Source organism: Nicrophorus vespilloides, unplaced genomic scaffold, assembly GCF_001412225.1.
Source record: "Nicrophorus vespilloides isolate i.1.1-1 unplaced genomic scaffold, Nicve_v1.0, whole genome shotgun sequence".
In the NCBI taxonomy this organism is placed as follows: domain Eukaryota; kingdom Metazoa; phylum Arthropoda; class Insecta; order Coleoptera; family Silphidae; genus Nicrophorus; species Nicrophorus vespilloides.
Genome location: NW_017096164.1, coordinates 14,870 through 35,992, shown reverse-complemented (window position 1 = coordinate 35,992; position 21,123 = coordinate 14,870). Strand labels below are relative to the sequence as shown.

At 30.2% G+C, this 21,123-nt stretch overlaps 1 protein-coding gene across 1 annotated transcript; it reads right to left on the bottom strand.

The window, feature by feature from the left end:
* Window positions 1–324: 324 nt before the first annotated feature.
* On the bottom strand, window positions 325–20,600 carry LOC108569847 (cyclic nucleotide-gated cation channel alpha-3-like; the record flags this gene model as incomplete). Its single annotated transcript, XM_017931553.1, has 5 exons — window positions 325–738; window positions 4,484–4,699; window positions 10,071–10,238; window positions 17,350–17,487; window positions 20,307–20,600. Coding segments are annotated over 5 exons (1,094 nt in total), but the record flags the coding sequence as incomplete, so codon positions are not given.
* Window positions 20,601–21,123: the final 523 nt, after the last annotated feature.

The following is a 21,123-nucleotide window of genomic DNA, read 5'->3' as shown; positions in this document are numbered from 1 at the left end:
ATCAGAATGTTAATATAATTGTTACACATTATTTATTGATTATTATTAATAATTAACAAATACAACTTGTAGATAAAATTTTCCATTTTTGTTCAGAATTAGCTTTTCCTCTTTACTCGTTTCAATAGTATTATCAGTTTCTTGTTTTTATTTGCCTTTATTTTCTTTTTGGCAAATTATATAAATCTTGAAAATGCACCATAATGTATATTTTTTTATCAATGTAATAAAAATTAGTTTGCTTAAATTTCTTTTTTTCTTCTTCATCATCATCATCATCATCATTTAAATGCGGGTGTATATTATATATGTCGTTCTTTTTTTTTAATGTTATTTAATTTTATTAGTTTGTTGTTAAATTGGTTTCGTTTACTTAATAAAATTATATTCGCCGCCTTTACACGATGTATTGTACGAACGCGTGGGTCCGAAACGCGTTGTAAGGCAGCACATTTTGTTGTTAAATAATGCTTTCACGGTTCCTCTCGTTGTCATTATCTTCGAGACTGCTTGTCGATCTGGAACCGCAGATCTGCATCTCGATTTCTGCAAGTCTGTTCTCCAGTTCCCATTGTTGCTGATTCAGTTTGACGCTCATCGCGGCGTTCTCCGTCTCCACGGTGTGCAGTCTCTCCCTCAGCCTCTTGATCTCCGTCTCGAGGACCTCGTGCGATCCCAGCAGAGGCGTCGCGGCGCCCGACACCAGCTGCGTCATGCTGTCGCATTGGAGCGTCGTACCTAGCGACAAAACAAAAAAGAGGACACGAATCAAGTTGGTGCAATTGGCATAGGCAGAAAGCAATCTTTCAATTAATACACACTCTAGCAGGTACAGGAATCATAATCACGAGTAATTCCAGTTTCATCAGCACTTGATTAAATGCAAACACGGACTTTCTGCAGCTGAAAGCTACTTCCAACTCGAAACCGACGAACGCAATTCAACCGAACCGTTCACATCGATTGAATCGTTTAATTCATCTATATTTGGACTGGTCAATATACTACAAGTTTAATTGTTCCTTTGACACATTTAATTGTTAATATATGTCCCAACTTAAACGAACCAACATTAATTAACATTGTTCTATCAATAAATTTATTCATGTCCATTATAATTATTAAAGTAAAAATACTAATCTGGTGGATTATATTTGCTACAATAATTAAAATGCAAATCGATGAAATTTTCTTATTATTGATATGATTTGTAAAACTGTGTGTTTACCTCAACAATCTATTAAATATAAATCATATTTATACGTTGTTAAATATTGCAACATAAAAACATTATTCATTTAATATTATTAGTAACATATTTATATATTACTATATACAGGGGAGACTTATCTATAAGGGCCATAGAGATAAGGTATATTATGTATATTGTATTAATATCAAAACTCTGGTTACTAGTTTTAACTCTCCGTTAGTCGCGCGACGTCTGTGTCAATTGGTACAAACCAACCATATCTTTTAAAACTGTAAAAGTAGGGCAACACAATGTACCTTCTTCATACTGACTGATGATTTGTAAAAGCACGTTACGCCATTTTAGAGTAATGCGCTGAAGAATGAATAGCAAAATATTCTTGGTTTTATAATAGCTTTCTTGAAAAAAATGGTAAATTTTAGTGATTGGGCGAAGTAAAAGTTCTGAGCGTTTTAAACCCATACATCGAGCTTCTTCTTGAGACCAGTTTTAAGCAAATGGTTCCAAACGGTTTTCTGGCTAATCTTCAGTTCCTGGACAATGGAATAAGTGCTCAGTCCGCCTCGATGCTTTCTATGATTTTATCAACATTTTCGACGATTTGTCTACCAGAACGGAAGCATTCGATACTGCAGTGGGTTCATAAACAACAACAACACAAAACAACACCTGCTCCGCTTTTCTCCTTGGTCGTAGTGAAGAATGTATCAAATTTTCTCTTTTTACCTCCATTTTGGAATGCTCAAACACACAACTCGATTCACTAAAGACTCTCGTCTCGTGAGATATGGTTCACTAAAACCATCTAACGAAAAATGCTCAGAACTTTTTACTTCACCCAATATATTCATTAATCATCGTTTATAGATGTATCGAAAAACATTTTTCTTCCGGAAAATGCAGACATTTCACGAAAATTATCAATGTAATCAGAAAAATACAACCAATTAGAAACAATTTCTAAGACGCCAGGCGAGTAACGGAGGGTTACGAAATAAACGAATGATTACTTATGTACATTGTGTAGTAATGTAGCACTAATTTACTACGTATTATTGTAGTTCAATATTATTAAACTTTTCATTATAACATGCAAGTTTAGATATCCAAAATATACACATAAAGAGAAAATGGGGGATGAAACCGTTGCAGTAAGCTATAAATACAGAATATAATATAATAATAATATCAGTTTTTGCTGCTGGATTTAATAAATCTAATGGAGTTAATGGCCCGACGGACTTCATATAAAATTGAAGCACAATCTATTAAGGAAATTGCGTGAACCGAGACGACGTGCGAATTATTTCTAACGGAAGCACACAAAAAAAAAACACTAAAACAAATACATTTAGCAACACATAATTAATTATAAAAGCACTTAATTATTTAATTAATTATAATGTAATGTTATTTTATTCAATAATTTTTAGTCGCCCATCTTGGGCATAAATAAAGATTAAGTTTTTTATTAAATAGAATTAAGAAATAAATTGATAGTAAAATATTAAATGGATAGGTTACGATTGGATGGATTAAATACTATGTAGTGTGCAGAATGTTTATGGGGAAAATGCGTTTCGCTAATCGCTAGGTTTGCCTGGAATTAATTAACAGTGATTTGTATGGGGACGGTCGCATGCATCCGCAGGTCTCGTCGTATTTTCCCATTTCCAAAATATATTAATATTAATTACAATTAAATTTCCATTTAACAATGTCTCTGTAATTGTTTTGCAGCAATACCGTGTGATTATAGAAATCAATAGTGAATACCTAGCGAAAGCTTATGTATGTGTATATGTGTAGATCATCAACAAAACGCGTATGCTAAATACAAATTGATTGTTAATCCTTTTCATAATTCAAATTACATAGTCAATTGTTCAATAGTTTAATATTCATATTTACATGATAAATACTAAACATATATTTGTGATAATTAGCAATTAGCATGGATGATTTTTGTTTAAATTTAGTCTATAGATTAAGTTGATGAGTATTTCTATAATCTACTTTAAATTTAATAGCGAAAACCATTTAATAATTGTTAGCTGAAATATTAAAGAAATTATTTTGTTCTATGTTAATATACGGCGAATTTTAAATACCAAACTCACTTTTTTTTCTTTATATTTTTCGTCTCTATTAATTTGAAAAGAGTTTGAAGACCCTGCGGAGTTTGTATAGCGGAGCATAAAAGCGATTGTTATACTTGCTAATAAATTGGAACTGGTTGTCTTTCTTATTTATATAAAGGATTTTCTTGAACTTTACATTTTAAGTATTCACAGCTGAAGACTGCTTTTAACTGGAAGTGCTTGCAGAAAACTGAAGGAAAATAAGTGCTTTTAACTGAATTTGAATTCTTTAAATTACTTTTGAAGAAATATTAAAAGTATTTCAACAGAAATATGGTGAATAAAAAAAAAAGATATATAGAAACATGATTAAATTACTGTAAACTTATGAAGTTCTTATGTGATCTAAATGAAAGTATTTGAACAATAAGTGATTTTCGGATATTTGTAATAATTTGTAAATTGCATCATAAAAAAATATTTAAAGTTTTTGTTATAAGATTCTATAATTAATAAAAAAAAATATGAAGTTTATACAATTCCATAACACTTAAACTCATATTTATATAAAAATATTTGTTGATTCCAAAATCAAATGAAATTAATAAAAAAAAAGAATAAATTGATTTAAACTACTAAAATATTGTTTGTATGGGAACTATAAACTACAATATTGGTGCATTTATATGAAAAGTGTTAAAAAATCTATGCATTCAATAAAAATAGCTATGTTTCTACTTTATTTTGGGAATCTGGTATTGTTCTTATAATTTAATTTACTATTACATTTTAGTTCAATTAAAATTAATAAGTCTTTAAGGTTCTTGTGTTTTTAATAATTAAGTAGTAATAAAGTAACTAAACTTTATTAGTTTATGTTATTTTTTTTGGTAATTTTCGTGTATATGCTTTTGTTGTTGGAGGTTACTACTTACAATTCGTTTAATATTATATAATTAAATTGTACTTTTGAGATGTAGATAAAAATGATGGACATGCAAGTTGAAGAGTAGCGGTAAAGAATGATTTCGGAATTAATTTGAGAGATGGTTGTAAACTGGGGGATGTAGATAGATACAGGCCAAAAATAAAATGAGAATTGATTGTTAGTGTAGGGTACTTGTTGCTTGCTTGCATTGGTAGAGAGGGGATTATGTAAGTACACACTCAAAACATTCTCATTCTTTACCTGATCTGGCTTGTGAGGCGGGGGTGTGGTGTCTACTTCTGCCACTACTGGTGGAGCCCGGGGAGTCCGGTGGAGGTCTTGGAGGTGAGCTTAAGAGCGACCTCGGGTAGGCAAGTGTTAAGCCGATTAAGCCGGATGGCACCCACATCTCCTCTAAAGGCACCTTGCCACGTGACTCCACCAGACCAGGAGTCGACTGACTCCTTCCCATCGCCGCTGCAAACACACACACAAAAAATACTATACATTTTTCTCCACTCCACGGAAATGTATTCATTTTTTATATATATATATAAATATATAGATTTACTTTTCTTATGATATTCTAATTGGATGATGTACGAGAAACGCTTTTCCATACTTTTCCTTTCTGACCTTCTCCTATATCTGTATTTTTTGGGGGGAGACGGGCGCAACACCACTCGTTTGCCGAAGTAAAGTTTAATAGAAAACTTAGTTAAATATTCAAAGACGAAATCCGCGGTTATCAACTGCGACGTAAACGCGAAAACTTTTCACTCGTCAGGATAAAATCTGCCGCAAGAAAAATGATATTTCTTGTGATTCCCAAACGGAAACTTCGCCACCGTCAGTCGCTCTCTCCTATACACATCGCAAACTTATATAATCATTTAAATATGAATCTCGGATATTACGACGTTTCATTATTATTCGCATATTTTCTTAGATTCAATTACTCAAAATGATGGATGAGTTATCTCTAGTGAATACAATTGCGCACAGAAAATAACATTACATTTTAGACTTTCAAGCATCAGCTCATATTTATTAATATGCATTCATTCATTTCATAATTTATTAAGTTGTACAATAATGTGTATTTTTTTAATCAAATAATAATGTTTAAAAAATGTTATTTATGATTTTTACGCGACATCAAGTAAAGTTGTTAACTTCAATAAAATCTACATGTTTTTAATTATTATTAGAATATATCTAATAGTATAGCAATACTTCGCATAGTCCGATTGAAACCGGACTAATCAAGGACTTTAAATCCTCATAATAAAAGTAAAGGGAAAGGAACCGATTATTAATGTATACAAGTATATAATATTTTATCTACTAGCATTTTAATTTATTTTTAATTTACTCAATCTTCGAACCGGACTATAGTGAATCCGTATTGATCAAAACCGGACTATGTGAAGTAGTATTTTTTATATATTTTTATGTTATTGCTATTATTATTTAAACGTTTATTACGATTTTTTTTGGTAATTACAAGTTTTATTTTATTAGTTTTAACATTTATATTTGTTTATTTGGCGATTAAATTATTATTCAAACTATATATGATATTTGCAATAACAATAATGAAAATGCACTTTGCGTAAGATTTTTGCAATGTTCAGCACACAAACATTGGGTAATAAAATTTCGAATCGAAGCTGATTTTGGAAGAGGACTTTTATCGTTTGCCATAAACTTCGATTATCTCACATTTCATGACAGATTTAACAGCGATTGCGTATAAAAAAAACAAACGCATTCAACAGAATTGCAGAATTATTGATGTAATTAAATTGGTATATACTACATACATAATTATTAGTAAACATGTTCATTAGGTTATTAGGTTATATGTTATTTTTATATTTACTTGCTTAAATTCAGAATCTTCATGTTTATTTAAAATTTACGGTATTTTTTGAATATTTGTAATATTTGTTAAAGTGAAAAAGTACAGACATTTAGCAGAAACATGAATAAGTGGTAAAGCGGAGACGATTCATCATAATCCTATGAGGATTTCAATAACACAATTCCATTGTAATTTAAAATTTATCAAGCGAAATGCGATCCATTCATCTTTTCCAATTTATTCTGTTTTCCGTATTGCCATGGGATGCGAGTTTAATAATAATAATATGAACTCGAACGCGAAACTATGTAATTGAATAACATCGTATTTTGCTAGTTTACAATGCGGCCTTAAACACATTTGTGTAGCTAAGGAGTTTAAAGTATATAATCCGAAAGGGCACAGGAGAGACGACGGGCGACCGTTGGGGCTGTTGGGAGGTGGTGTGTTCTATCCCAGCACCCGACGGAGGGTTTTTAATCCGCTTAGTCGTAGAGTTTCTCGACTGAGCGTGTCTCGCGTCTCCTGAACTGAATTTTCGGTAATTCAAATTTGATTACCGGAATAAGACCATTCCCGAAATTCGAGATTTATTGCAAACTTGTTGCCTGCCGTCAACTAACTGCTGTATTATTTCGTGCCATAAATTATTCAGGCTTAAAACCGTTTGATCGATACATCAACCATTGGTCTTAACTGAATACAGATGTCGTTAACTTTCAATTAATCTACATTTATGCTACATTATTTTAATACCAAGGACAAGAATATTTGTTTTAAAGTTATAATTTAGTTAAATTATACGTGTCTGCAAACTTTGTCAGTTAGTGTACAATTTAAAATAGAAAAAAAAACTAAAAGAAATAGTTGTTAAATATATAAAAAAGACTGCCTCACATAGCCCGGTTTTGAACGGATTCAAAATAGTCCGGTTTGAACATAGTGTACAATTAGAAAATATGTACAATATATTTTCTTTTTACAGTAAACGCAAGTTAGCAATTGTATACATTGAGAACAATAACCTGAACTGTTATCCGTTCCACGAATATCTTTGAACCCGGACTAATCAAGGATTAAAACCGTATAAAAATAAACAAAAATATTAAAAGAAAATTGATTGTATATAGGAAACAAATGTGTATAATTTTTGTTTTACTAAATATAGTGAATACGCATTAATCGATGCCGCACTATGCGAGGTGTTGCTGTATTAGTTAATTCAAAGTAATATTTATATATTTACTATATATTTTGTAAATTTTCTTTAATTCCACATTAATTTTATATATTTATAAATTGTATACATTCTACTTAAAAGAAAGTCTCTATATTGTAGATAATTAGTATTCTATAACATTTACATTCGTATTTTTCAAAATTAACATTAATTTTCGCTCAATATACGCACGGTTTCAAACTAATTAATTTTAAAGAATTCATTACAAACAAATCTCTAATCTTTATACTTTGGACTTATTATTAGTTTTGTGATACTTTTCAATGTTACAATATATTTTATGTATTTATTTTAAGTATATTTCAATGTCGTCTTCAATGTTTTCTCGTTTTTTTTTCAATTTAAATTTAGTCTAGGTCTAGGCAATTAAAGTATTTAATAGATTTCCACATCTCTGCCTCTCCTCCGTGCAAACAAATTATAAAGTTATATTGGATAATCCCGCTTATGTTTGCACTTTTTATTAGATAAGACCGTCGAAATAAAGTACATAAAAATGTTCTAATTTAATTAATAATCTCAGTTAAGCAATAATAAAAAAAAACAATAAAATAATATTAAGTAATGACATTTAATAAGACTATCTTATCTAAATATTAGACTTTACTATATATACGATATTTTAATTAATAATAACAATCAATTTAAATTAGTAAATAAAATAGATAATATTTACTGTAACTAGAAAAAAATTCAATAATTACATTTTACAATATTATATATTTTGAATTAAATAGAAATATTTGCACATTAAATAGCAATATATGAATTACAGCATACCTCGTCCGGTTTCACTATAACATAATTTATCCTTTCACTCCTTCAGTATATCACAGTTTTTCCATTATTAAGTCTCAATAAACCGCATAAAAAGAGACTTGTACATTTTATTTTTAGTTCCTCGATTAGTTTAGTTTCAAACAGATCCCGGAATGTTGATTGAATAATTACGCGGACTATGCGAGAATGACAAAAATATATTTATTAATTACAATATTATAATTTCAACAAAAAAAAAACAATAAAATTCTGAAATTATTATTATTTTTTAAATATCAGAGTGTGCTAACAAACAGTAAACAATCAGTTTTCTCTACACGTCTAGTTTCAATTGATATTGTTTCGAATTTTGATGCGTTATGACTGCGTATGCATGTGCATAATAGAAACAGTTAATTTGCAATTCAATTGCGGGAAATGTTGGTTGATTAAATTCGCAATATTTATAAATTATTCATTAAAATCCAATACCTGGGGAGAAAACATGTGCGCACAATAACCGAATGTGTTATTATAATTAATGTACAGTAGGTCACGAAAGCATTCGTTTCACATCTGTTTATGTTCGTGCCAATGATATATATACAAATATATTATAAAATCCATGAAAAACATGTATTTTTTATTATATTAACACTAAACAATAAATTGTGTAGTAGTTTTTGTTTTGTTGTAGTTTTTGAATGAAAGGATCATTCAATTATTTCGTTTTGCTGCTCTCGGATGATGAACTACCAATTATGAGAATAAAGCCGTGCGCACATGCCTTGTCGCATCAGCAATGATTAAGTGTGATTAATGAAAATGGTGATTAACAACACTTTTATCGAACACCCATCAACTTCTTGATTTCCCTGTGTATTATTCAACACTCTAATTACAGTAATTAAGGCTAATTTATTTTATTTCGGCTGTATAAATGTACGTATAACCGTTTCTACCAATATCCCGTACTGTTTGAAACCGGACTAATCGAGGAAGTTGAAATCGAATAAAATAAACACCGTTTTAAGCGTGATGATTATCCTTACAAATCTTCTTTTTTTCTAATTTATGAAGCAAACTATTGTATAAATTGTATTTTCAATAGAATACATTAAGTGAAAAACGGAATGAATTGAAAGACCGACCGACTGGTTGGTTACAAAGTATTAAGCAGAGCTCTAAAATCCCGAAAACCGATTACTTTACCGGGAAACAATTTTATTAAACGGAATCCTTCCATTCAATGGTGAATCTTCACAATACCAAACACGGTAACAGCTTTCCGATTCACAGAACGTATACAACGTTATTAGGGTCACCATTATAGTAGACAATTGCAATTCGAAATGGACCAATTTAACAAAAGTTTGCAACAATATATACAAATATTATTCTTGTAATAGCAAAAATTAAAATTTTAATATTAAATGTTAATTAAATTAATCTTTGAGTGTTAGTAAATTGTATGTTAAAGTTTTAGAGGTTTATATTTTGATTTAAAGAAATTATAATTTTATTGTTGTATTATTTAAAGTTGATTATTTGAACAAACAATGTAGGAAGATTATGTGATTAAAAATGCAACACCAAATAAAAGCCTGTTCATAAAAAAAAATTTGTCAATACGTCGGCAATGTTTCATTAAATAATCCTTTTGCGTGTTGGATGAGATCAACAAGTTTACTAAAAAAAAAATGTATATGAATTGATTGAATGCTTTATACATAGCGACAACAAAACAAAAAGCACGTGTGATGACGAAAATAGGTGAAACATTGAACAGTGTAAACGAAACGCGTTTCCAATAATCGTTCAGTTCAAAAAAACCAATACCGTGTGCATTCTGCATTTCCATATTCCTGTAAAATGATTGGAATTACATGTGGAGCGCGAAATGCAAATGTTCATCGAACGGTTATTTTCCTCAAGTGAGAATATTGCAATGGACCGAGTCTACTATTGGAGGAGATACATACCTTTTTCCAGCGGTGCCCTTTTGTACTTCTCCAATCTCTTGACGGCGATTGCTTCCAGTCGGACTCTGGCTGCTGGGTATTCTTTCAGGACGTCCCACATGTCCTTTTTACTAAGAACAAATAAATCGCTGTATCCCACCGAACGGACGCTCGCTGTTCTTCTATTCCCTAATGAACAAACCACTCAATTTATTGACAATAGTAGGAGAAAATTACTGTGGAAGAATAGTTAAAATAGAGAGACAGAGCCGAATTACATTTCCAAATTAAATACAATTCAATCGACATTACAGACAAGAAAAAGCATAGATAGTTGTGATGTGTGTTCATCAAGCATAAGTACACTAGCTCTTTAATTTAATCAATACAAAGTGAATGATTATTTACCATAATCACAAATTAAAGACAATTAGTTTATAGTTTGAAAATACCAGTATTAGCATGCAACGCATATAATTAATTACTTATAATTGTAAACATTAATAATTAACATGCACGTTCTTAAAAATATGTCATATTTTAATTTGATTTTAACTTAAAATTAGATTCATTAAATTTTCGTATTATCAACACTAGAAACTTGAAAACTATATTAACTTAGACATGAATCATTTGTCAGTAGGAAGTGCAGATGTATTGAAATTATAAACTTATTATCATTACGTAATCAGCACATAAAAAAAAAACGATGATTCAACTTATGTCCAAAATAATTATGTGAACCCATGTTTAAAGTTTAGTTTCTTTTGATATTTTCATATCGTAACATAGCAAAAAAAGCTCGTTTTACAAATTGATGCAATTGCTATTTCATATTTTTTGTAATTTACACTTAATCACTTATTTAGTTTTACATCGAGAAAAGAGCATAACTATTTCTTGAAAACTATTAAAATTTAATTTGAAATTCTTATTTAACTGAATCAAGACTAGGATGCACGTAACTAGAAGGATAATTAACATTGACAAAAAAAAACACGTTTCAAAATTATATAGAATTCGTTATGTTAAATTGAGAAAGTTGGTAGTTTAATTTTGTTTTATGTAATTTAATTATTTTCACGTCGTGAAAAGCAAGTAATTAACTTTCCATCCATTACGTTTTCGCAACAATAACTTTTGTACACTTTCCAAATTTAGTTTGAAACTCATGTTCAACAGATATGAATCAATTGTCAGTAGGATGCACGGATATATTCAAAATAGAAAGATAATTAACATTAAATTTATCGGTAAATGATAGAAACGAAGCAGATTGAGCTTTCTTATAAATTATTGAGTTTCAAGTGGTAGTCATCACTTTCGGATGAATAAAAGAAAGTTTCAAATCCGGAAAAGCAAGTATCAGATATGTTCACGTCGTCATCAACAATTCTTAAAAACTATTCTAAACACTTATTTATATGAGATATATTAGTTATAAAATGAGATATATTCAAAATAAAATTGGGCATTCGTCTCTTCCGTAATTTAAATTTAATAATGTGATATATTAGTTTTACGTTGCATAAGCCAAAGAACTAACTTTGCATCTGTCACATTTTCGTAATACCAAAGCTAGCAAACTTCAAAACTATTCTAATTTAGTTTGAAACTTATGTTTAGCAGATATGAATCGTTGCCAGCTTCAGTATTCATTGTGAAAATTCAATTAACATCATAAACTTAACAGACACGTAAATCGAAATGTATATTGAGTTTATTTTTAAATTTATATGTTTTTTTTTTTAATATTACGATCTGAAGGATCTAATTTACTGTTTTTGCGACCCATTTAGTTTGTGCGTCACGTAAAGCATAGAACCGAAATGCTATTGATACACTTGATTTAACTTATTACTGATAGAAGAGATAATAAAGCAATCGTGAAAGTTTTTGATAAACTGTGAATTTTTTGCACGTGCAGATGAAAATAAACAGTGGTGAATTGGGGAAGAAGTTCCGGTTTCGAGTTTCCATCCCAAAGGGAAAAACAACAAACAAAAAAAAGTTATAAGAAGTGTATAAATCCCTTGGTGGTTCAAAATTATATAATATACTTAAGTAAGAACATTTGTTTGAATTAGGATTTCAAATTAGGAAAATATACATATTTATTTATTTAAAAACAAACTATTTCAAAAACTACTGTTCTTAAGTCTTTCGCTTAATTCAAGAGAATTCTTAAAAAATAATTTAATTATTGTTTGCACATATTTTTTGTGTAACAAACTCAGATAAAACTTAAGTTGAAACTTTAAGCAATGATAAATTATCAAAAATTAAATGAAAATGAAACCGTTTAATTTCATAATGTTAAATTGCAGGAATAATGACTTATGTAATAAGTCTAATACGATTCTTATTGTTGAATTGTAAATGCAAGACTCAATGTTAATAATAGTAAAGACGTCTGCATCTTTTCTGAATGATGTACTGGCAGTAAACCGTTTATCAAGCCCGACTTTTGAACGTATCTAGGATATTCAACTCGAGTTGACTACGTGGGAAACGTGTGCTAGATGATCCACCTGCCGATGGTTGTCATGGTTCAAATGTATGATGTATATTCGTCTTATCGAGTACTAAACATGTGCCAAAATAACATCATTTGTATTGTACAAAAAAAGAGTGTTAAGCTATGGAAAAGCTAGTGGATTAAATATTAATTAAAATAAATTATTCTTTCTTCATAAAGTAGATGTTGTAAATAACAGCGAATTGTCGGGTTAAAGTAGATGGATTTTTTTCTTCTTGTAATTTATATATTTTATATAGAACATAGCGTGAATCAGTGCAGTCACGAACGTCCGAGTTCGTTCACATCAAGACTGAAATTTACATAAACTCGTGAACTGATTAATACTTCATACTTTTATACCGTGTACGTGACAATATGAAAGTGAAAAGTGCAGAGGGTCGGCATTAATCTCCGTGTTATGCAACAAGCTGCGGTGATTAAAATTGCCATATTTTTTTTAAAAAACTTTCTGAGGATACGCGCTACAGTTTAACGCTTGGAACTGTATGCATAATGATGATGATGCTTAGTGGGAGGATGAGCAATCTTCGCTTTACACAATTCATTAAAATAATGTTTCAATTCATGTTAGTTCCGTGCAAGTCGCATTGTCTTTGAAGTTTTTAATTGAAATGGTCAAATTGAGGGAGGTTTAAGCGCAGGATTATTTCCATTCCATGTGGAATGTAGACGTTCTTTGTGTGGAATCAAACGGTGCATTTGCTCCATTCACGATTGACATGACGCATTCAAACGACTACTGCATAGCTATTTGAAAATACTTTTGCAAAATACAAACACGCTGATTTTTTGATATTTTGAATGAAATGATGATAATACATATTCTATATTATCATCATTTACGCCATATCAATAACATATAACACAAATAAATTATAAAGATTATAAATATAAAATTACAAAATTGTTATATAATTTTAATTAAATTTGAATTATTTAGTTAGACAAATTTGTATTGGGACGGCAAGAAAGTAATTTCGGTTTTTTAGTGTGAAATTAAATTAATTTTTTATATACAAACGATGAAAATAAATCAATTATATATTTTCCATTTTGTTCGATGATCCTACTGAAAACATCATGATTCTGCGCTCACAGAACTTTTTGTCCTTATCAGCAAAAAAAAACTGAACTAAGTGCAATTTCAGGTCATCATAATTAGTGAAAGTTTAACCACTCAAAGAGTTTTGAAAACTTTGAAATAAATGGTAATCTATGTTCCGAACTAAGCTCCAATAATTTTCCACGAATTACCAAAGATGTGTGAGGATTTTCATTGTTTTCGTAGAATAAATTTTGCAAATTCTGGTCATTTTGCAACAATTAAAGTCATACACTTTACATTTCTCTTTGTTAGCCTCATTAGCGTTCAAATTATAAATCCATCAAAACTAATATAATCCTATCTATTTGTGAAAACCGAAATTACTTTCTTGCCAATCCAATAGTTAAAATCTATAATATACAAGAAATTTATTGAAAATTGAAAAAAAAAAGTTATAAAATGTACAAATATAAATAAATCGTGTAATATGTAGATATGTTCATGTTATATTTAACTAAATCAAAGAGATATGAATTCAGTGAAGTAGAAAAGTAAATTTTAAGAAATGTGTATAAAGGAAAATTAGAAAATTCGTTGCGCAAAGGGCGGTAAAGTCAGTATCCGCATTGCTTAAATTCATACATGATTCTGAATCTGACGAGAATATTTGGCCCAGAGCCAGAGTTTATTTCTCCGCATAACTACCCCGCGAATAATTTCATCCACGTCCTCACTCACAGAAATATGCAGTGTATATATATAGATAAATATATAATAATTAATGAATAATTTCTGAAAATTAATTAATCATCTGGTTTAGAACAATGTATAACGTTTTTTATAACATTCGGTATATCAAATGAAAATGGAAGGAGTTTCACCGTGAACACGAATAATCCATATATTTGATGGCCAAACTAGCTATTAAATGCATGGAAGTTCTGTCCGTGGATAAAGGACGTAATACTATTATCTTGCAATTACGTGCGATTCATGCGATGCATTTAAGCCATTACGAAAATATGAATTATTTAAATGAAGCCGTAGCGCACAAGCGCGTACCATGTTTCGCACATGTTCTGCGTGAATATCGATTTCTGTATAAATCTTATTTTTAACTTCAAACTCGTCCATCTCTTGAGACCAAATGTCGCGAAGCGATTGAGGCCACGGCTAAAGGATGCGCTCGATTTACGGAAAATGATTTTTTTTTGAAGGAACCACCATTAGGTCGCATTACATCATTCTTGTTAAAAAGATACATACTTTTAGTTAAAAAAAAAACATTATTTTAGGAAAGAATCACATATCCTTTGTAGCTGTTTTCGGGCGAAATACTTAATAAAAATTTAGCCCCAGAACTAGAAATGATTACCCTTGCCTGATGTACTTTAACGTTTAAGAAATATGTAGGTTTATACACAATTACTTTGAATTTATTAATTAAAAAAAAAAAACTAATTCATTAGTTACGTAATTATTATCATATATACCGGGAAAGCTGTTAAGGAGAAACGTAAATGAATACATGTTTCATACTTAATACATATATTCTGCTATCTTTTAAAGAAAAATATATTCTAGAATATTATTTTGTAATGTAAGTATTATGCAAGATATTAATTGAGATTGAGTTATAAATTTGAAAAGGTTTTCTTCAAAATTTCATAATAATTATTGTTGTTAAAGAAAATAATTGATGATGGAATTATATGAGATGCATGCATGTGTCTAAAAGCAAAGCGAAATCGTAAATGAATACACGAACTGAAGATAAATTAGGTTTGCGTGAAAGAGGTTGAATGTCAGTGGCAGATGCATCGAGCGAAATGAATGAGGGTACGTGTGTATGAGATGAGATAGCGTATCGGGCGGGATAAGAGATGTTGAGTTGGAGAGGAAAGGTGGATGGCGAAGAATATCAGAATAGTAATAAGTGGAGATTTAAATCTATAGTTATGTGATAAACACATTATGTAATTAGTATTATCAAGATATATTATATCTATACACATTTCTTCAATTTTTAGATTTAATCATTTCATTAAATATTGACATCTATATATTTTATTGTATTAAATATACCTTGGGTCAGAATATATCCCTTAATGTTTGAAACTGGACTAATTGAAGAATTTAAAAGCTTACAAAAAGTTACAAAGTTCTTATTTTGCTTAAATAAAAATTAGTATGTTTTGAAACGTTTTTAACCATACTATAGTGTATCTGTACTGATTTAACCGCACTATGCGAGGTACTACTATATTTATAATAGAAACTAATGTTTGTTACTGAAAATATCTTATTTTATGTAAATCAAGTTTGTGGATGTTGATAAGCATACCAGTAGATGGCAGATCCGTAATATTTACAAAGTTGAAAATTTGAACTTCTGAAACCTGGTAATTCGGCTATAAATTTGATCAAAATTGTCAATTTTTCAGTATATACAAAGATCCAATTTTTCTTATACTCAAAACATGATAATTTTTATATAAAAATGGAAAAATTCAATAGAAAGAAAATAAATTAATATTTACAAATAAATTAACAATATATAAAAGTTAAAACAATTGAAAAGTTATTTACTTGACAAATATGCAAATTATTGTTAAATTTCATTTTTCAGCCGGATTATAAATTCGATATTATCTGAAGATTTTTACATAGAATAGTATACTTTTTTACGCATGAACAATATATTTAACATTAACAAAGAGAAACCAAAAGGAATTTGACGTAACATTTGAAATATTGATTGTCACATTTTGCATGACCGAATGTTATCAATATCGAAACAGCGAAAATGGAGAGAGAGAAAAAAAATATACCGATTAGAGTTGAGCTAAAACCTATAGTTCCGTAGTGAATATAATTAAGCGCGGCGTGATTGGATGTGTACGATCCGCGGTTAAAATTCGTGCATGTAATTGAATTCTCGTTGCGATTTTCAATAAATTATTCTTGGGGGCGATCGGACAGAACTAATTTCGCATGTCAACAGCAGTTTTCGATAGTATTAATACCCTCCTCCTCCCCAACCCCCTAATAAACTTTCAAATTCCAACATAAACAAGCGACCTGATTAATTATCAATTTCATAAAATCTCTGCGAGTCTACACGCATCGAAGCACGTACATATGTGCATGATAAATGAACGTGCGCTTTATTAATTGCTCCTATCGTGCATTATTATTTAAATCTAAATATATTATTTGTTTTGTGTGTTTTTTTTTAAACTGCAGCTGATAATTGTTTTCGTTTGTAGTAAATTTATTACGCAATTGAATTTGCTTGATATAGGAAATCATAAAACGTTTGCATGCCAATACACAGTGTGGAAATCAATGAAGCGAACAGAAACAATCAAATAAAACAAATATATCAATTACATTTAGAATATATATATATAGTAGCGGGATGCGTTTGTTTATTTTTTTTTTGGGTATTATTTAGCGCTGTGTGTTATTATTTGCTTTCAATTGTTTTGTTTAGTTATTAGTACGATGGATTTAATTTTGGAAATTTGTTTTTTTTTTGTTGCTTATTTTTTTTTTCAGAAGTAAGCCAATCAACGCATGCAAGGCGGTGGTGGAGGTTATATTGAAGTAAGTTCATCCAGAAAATATGGAGATATAAGAAGTATAAGTATATCTTGTTTTCTCTTTAACCACCAATGGGCTTGCCTGCGGATATTTACCAAGGTGTTTACCTGCTGTGCCCATGTTTAGGATTGATATTTCACCGAAGTAACTACCTGCCTTTAAGGTAGCTAGAACGGTTCTCCCGTTATCAGCTACCACCTGTAACCGACCTCGATTCACTATGTACATCTCTTTTCCCACCTCGCCTGAAACAAGAAAAAAAGACAAATTACATACATATTAAATCAACAATAAGAAGTAACAGACATTTTTTTAATTTTATAAAATATAAGATGAATTAATTCGTTCCAGATTAAACAATCTTCCTTAATTTCATCTACATTTTCTTATTTTTCAAATGTTAACAAATTTTTCTAAATTTTTACTGAAAAACCAACATCTCCACATTGTAATAGATATTTTCGAAATCTATTGATTGAATCATTGGGATAATTTCATTTCTAACTTCTAAGTTTCTTTTTTCTTCTTTTAAAACAATTTCTGACCATATTTTGTCGGTATTATGTAATAGTATATTTTTTATGTTAATATCGTGGTTTCGTTGCCAGAGGTAACATTAACCGAGGTATAACATTTCAATAATTACAAGCTTTTATTTAGTAAATTCTGGAAACATGTTTTAAAATTATAAGCTGTGAATTATGGTTTATTATCATTTTCTGAAATGTTGCTTTTGATAATCATCATCCCTATTCATTCAGTCTAAAATTCGCAATTGTGTTTGAGATCCAACATACAGTAGTGATTTTGTTTACGAGTTTCGAGTTTTTATACAAATTTTCGTTGATTATATTGGAATGTCATGTACTTAATTGTACTAAATTGTATCAAATTAAATATCAGTTTATAAAGAAATGTTTAAATTCTTTGAAAATCTATAGTTGATAAAACCGCGTGAAAATTAGAAATAAGTGGCCTTATTGTAATGATTAAACAGACATATTTATTGGTTGGCTAATCTGTATATCAATATTTACCATGTACCAATGACGAATGGTTTATTTATTTTTTTGCAAACCCAACGTTCGGAGAATTTATGAATACCGTCGACGAACAATAATACATCAGTGGAGGATTTTTTGGTTATTTTATTTTACTTTTTTCCCATTTTCATTCGAAACATGGGATCAATATATATTCCCGTTGTTTCCACCATTCATACCGATAACAAACATTATTATTAAAAATTCACAATTACATTGCATACGTCCCAGTATCGGTTTTCATATACAAATACATTTAATAAATATCTGCATGCGTTTTTGCATGTACAATATCTTTTTTTTTAATGCGTATTTATATAGAATAACTAACAAACTAAATTAATGCTATATTCAATAACATTCAATTATTTCACGGAATTTAATAATTTAATTATTCTTTTTTTTATGTGATTTTATTTTTAAATATTCATAAAATATAAAACATTTTAACATTTTAAATATTGTAAAAATTGGGCTGAAATGTTTGCGAGTAAAACCAAAAAATCGTGTTCTAGAAAATCATCAGGTTTGGAAGGAAATGGATTATTTTCTGGAAAAATATATGGATGAGATTGGCGCAGGTGGAAAGCATTCAAGTGCAAATATTGGTGCAAGATGTGATGGATTTACAGAAATTGGATGAAGCTTTTCAAGATGCTCTGCAAAATTTGCTGGATGTTATTTGCGAAGTGATGCAGAAATTGAGGTAAAGAGAAACGTGTACACTTGTTACAGTTTTGATACATTTAGATTTTGGTGAAATGGATACAATTAGCAGAAAAGATTCGAAAAATCAACTTTGTCTCAGCTCTTGCATATTGTAATAATACTAAATTCATGATTCGTAATATATTGAACAATACGCTGTACTTTTCAAGTGACTTGACGCGTTCTATGTAAGAGCAACCATTATAATTACCATGCATTGTTGCATCAATACTTTTAAATAAAATTTGGTGAGTATCGCGTAATTAAAGCCAGCATTAACTCAACAGATGGCAGCGATAGAAAGTAATAGCTTAAAGCGTACGTACGTCTTCCTTTTTAAACAATTCTATAACGTCGATGTTAATTTTATGGATCGTTACGTACAAATTAGAACCGAGCAGGGATTAATAGGAATAATGATGTAATGATAGTTGGTGCCATTAAAATGAAACAGACTTTGGCGTTGCAGTAATTTCGGAACTGACAAATTCGCGTTGATGCCGTGCGAAGTTTTGATATTTAGATTAAAGTGATAAGTTGAGCAGTTACCGTCTTAATGGTATGCGAAAGTTAGTTCCCACAACTATTTCCTTTACAACATTATCACTGTGATGTGATGGGTGGAAGCTGAAGGGCGACGGGGATGCTGGGATTCCACTTACATTTTCTCCACTGCCAGTTTCTAAGACACCTCCTACCTACTATTTCCGACGTATCACACGCGCGCACATAATTTATGGATACGCACTCATTACAGCACTAATACGAGGCTTTCGCCTTCATTCTCTGAACATACATTCCTAATGATAATGATGACGTTTACAATTATTTCAGTTATTTACTACTCCAATACCAAATCCTCACCGTATATCTTCAATCTGCAAATATGAAATCTTGTTTCTTCACATACACTGATATTGAAATATAAATTTATTTATATCATCTCTAAAGTAACGTAAAATGGAACTACTGTCAATTTATTTATTTATGAAAAAAAAAATCCGTTTCTTAATTATTTATTATGTTTGTAGCCAATTTATATTATATCGTATTGGATTTTTGAATTATTTAAGATTAGATTTAGAGTTTCAATATAATAAAAAACAGAAGTTATTTAATGTTCACGTTGGCACTATTTTTTTTGTATATGTTGGCATCCCTATTGCATATAACCATGGCCTATAGTTTTTTTTTTTATTAAATATTTATAATAAGCTAAGAAACTATAACATAAATACTTTTGTATATTTATTTATGATCATGTTTATTGGGTTGTAAGATTATGTATTGGTTTAGGAAAAAGAAATATATACCTTTTCTACAAATGTAATCCCCAGGTGAAAAGAGGACCGGCCTGAGACGAAGGACGAGTTCGCAAAGGAAGCCAGCTTCGGTGTTCTGGAAGATCTCGACCCGCTTCAGCGTATCCAGATGGACATTGATGGCTATCTCTGCCTTTAATTTGTCAGGAAGGCACGAGACGGCCCGTTCTTCATCCGAGCATTTCTGCGTGAGCCACAGGTAGTCGAACCATTTGATCACTTTGACCTGCAAATGGTTCGGAACCCGTCGCATCCTCATGTAAGTCTTTACGCCGTCTAGTTTAGCTGCAACAATAAAAATAATGGTAAATATATTGTATAATGTGAGTAAATAATAATAGTAACTGTGATAAGTTTAATAATTTATAGAATTGATGCGTGTAATGTAAGAATAAGCACATTATGAATGACTTTAAACCGAACCATTACGAATAACGTTTCTATAAGTTCGAGATTAAGTTTAATGCTTCGTTGCACGTCGAACGGTGGTCACCAATTTGCTGCGAGGATCGCATTCGGACGGAATGTTTTATTCATGGTAATTGAAGTCCACGGCTTGCGCGTCGTGGAAGATGCAAGTTCCGAGGGGAAAGTTGAAAAGTCGAGAGTACACGTTTCCCCATTTGTACAATTGGATCATGCCTGTGGGCTTTCATTTTTTTTTTGTTAACACACTTTAAACTTACTGCATCTCCATCCACTCTTCTCTTCATTCCAGAGTTTACAACTTGGGCACGTGATAAATGCATTGCTTATTTTCTATTTTCTTTTCGTCGGCATTAGCGACGTCTTATCGCCAGCAACACCA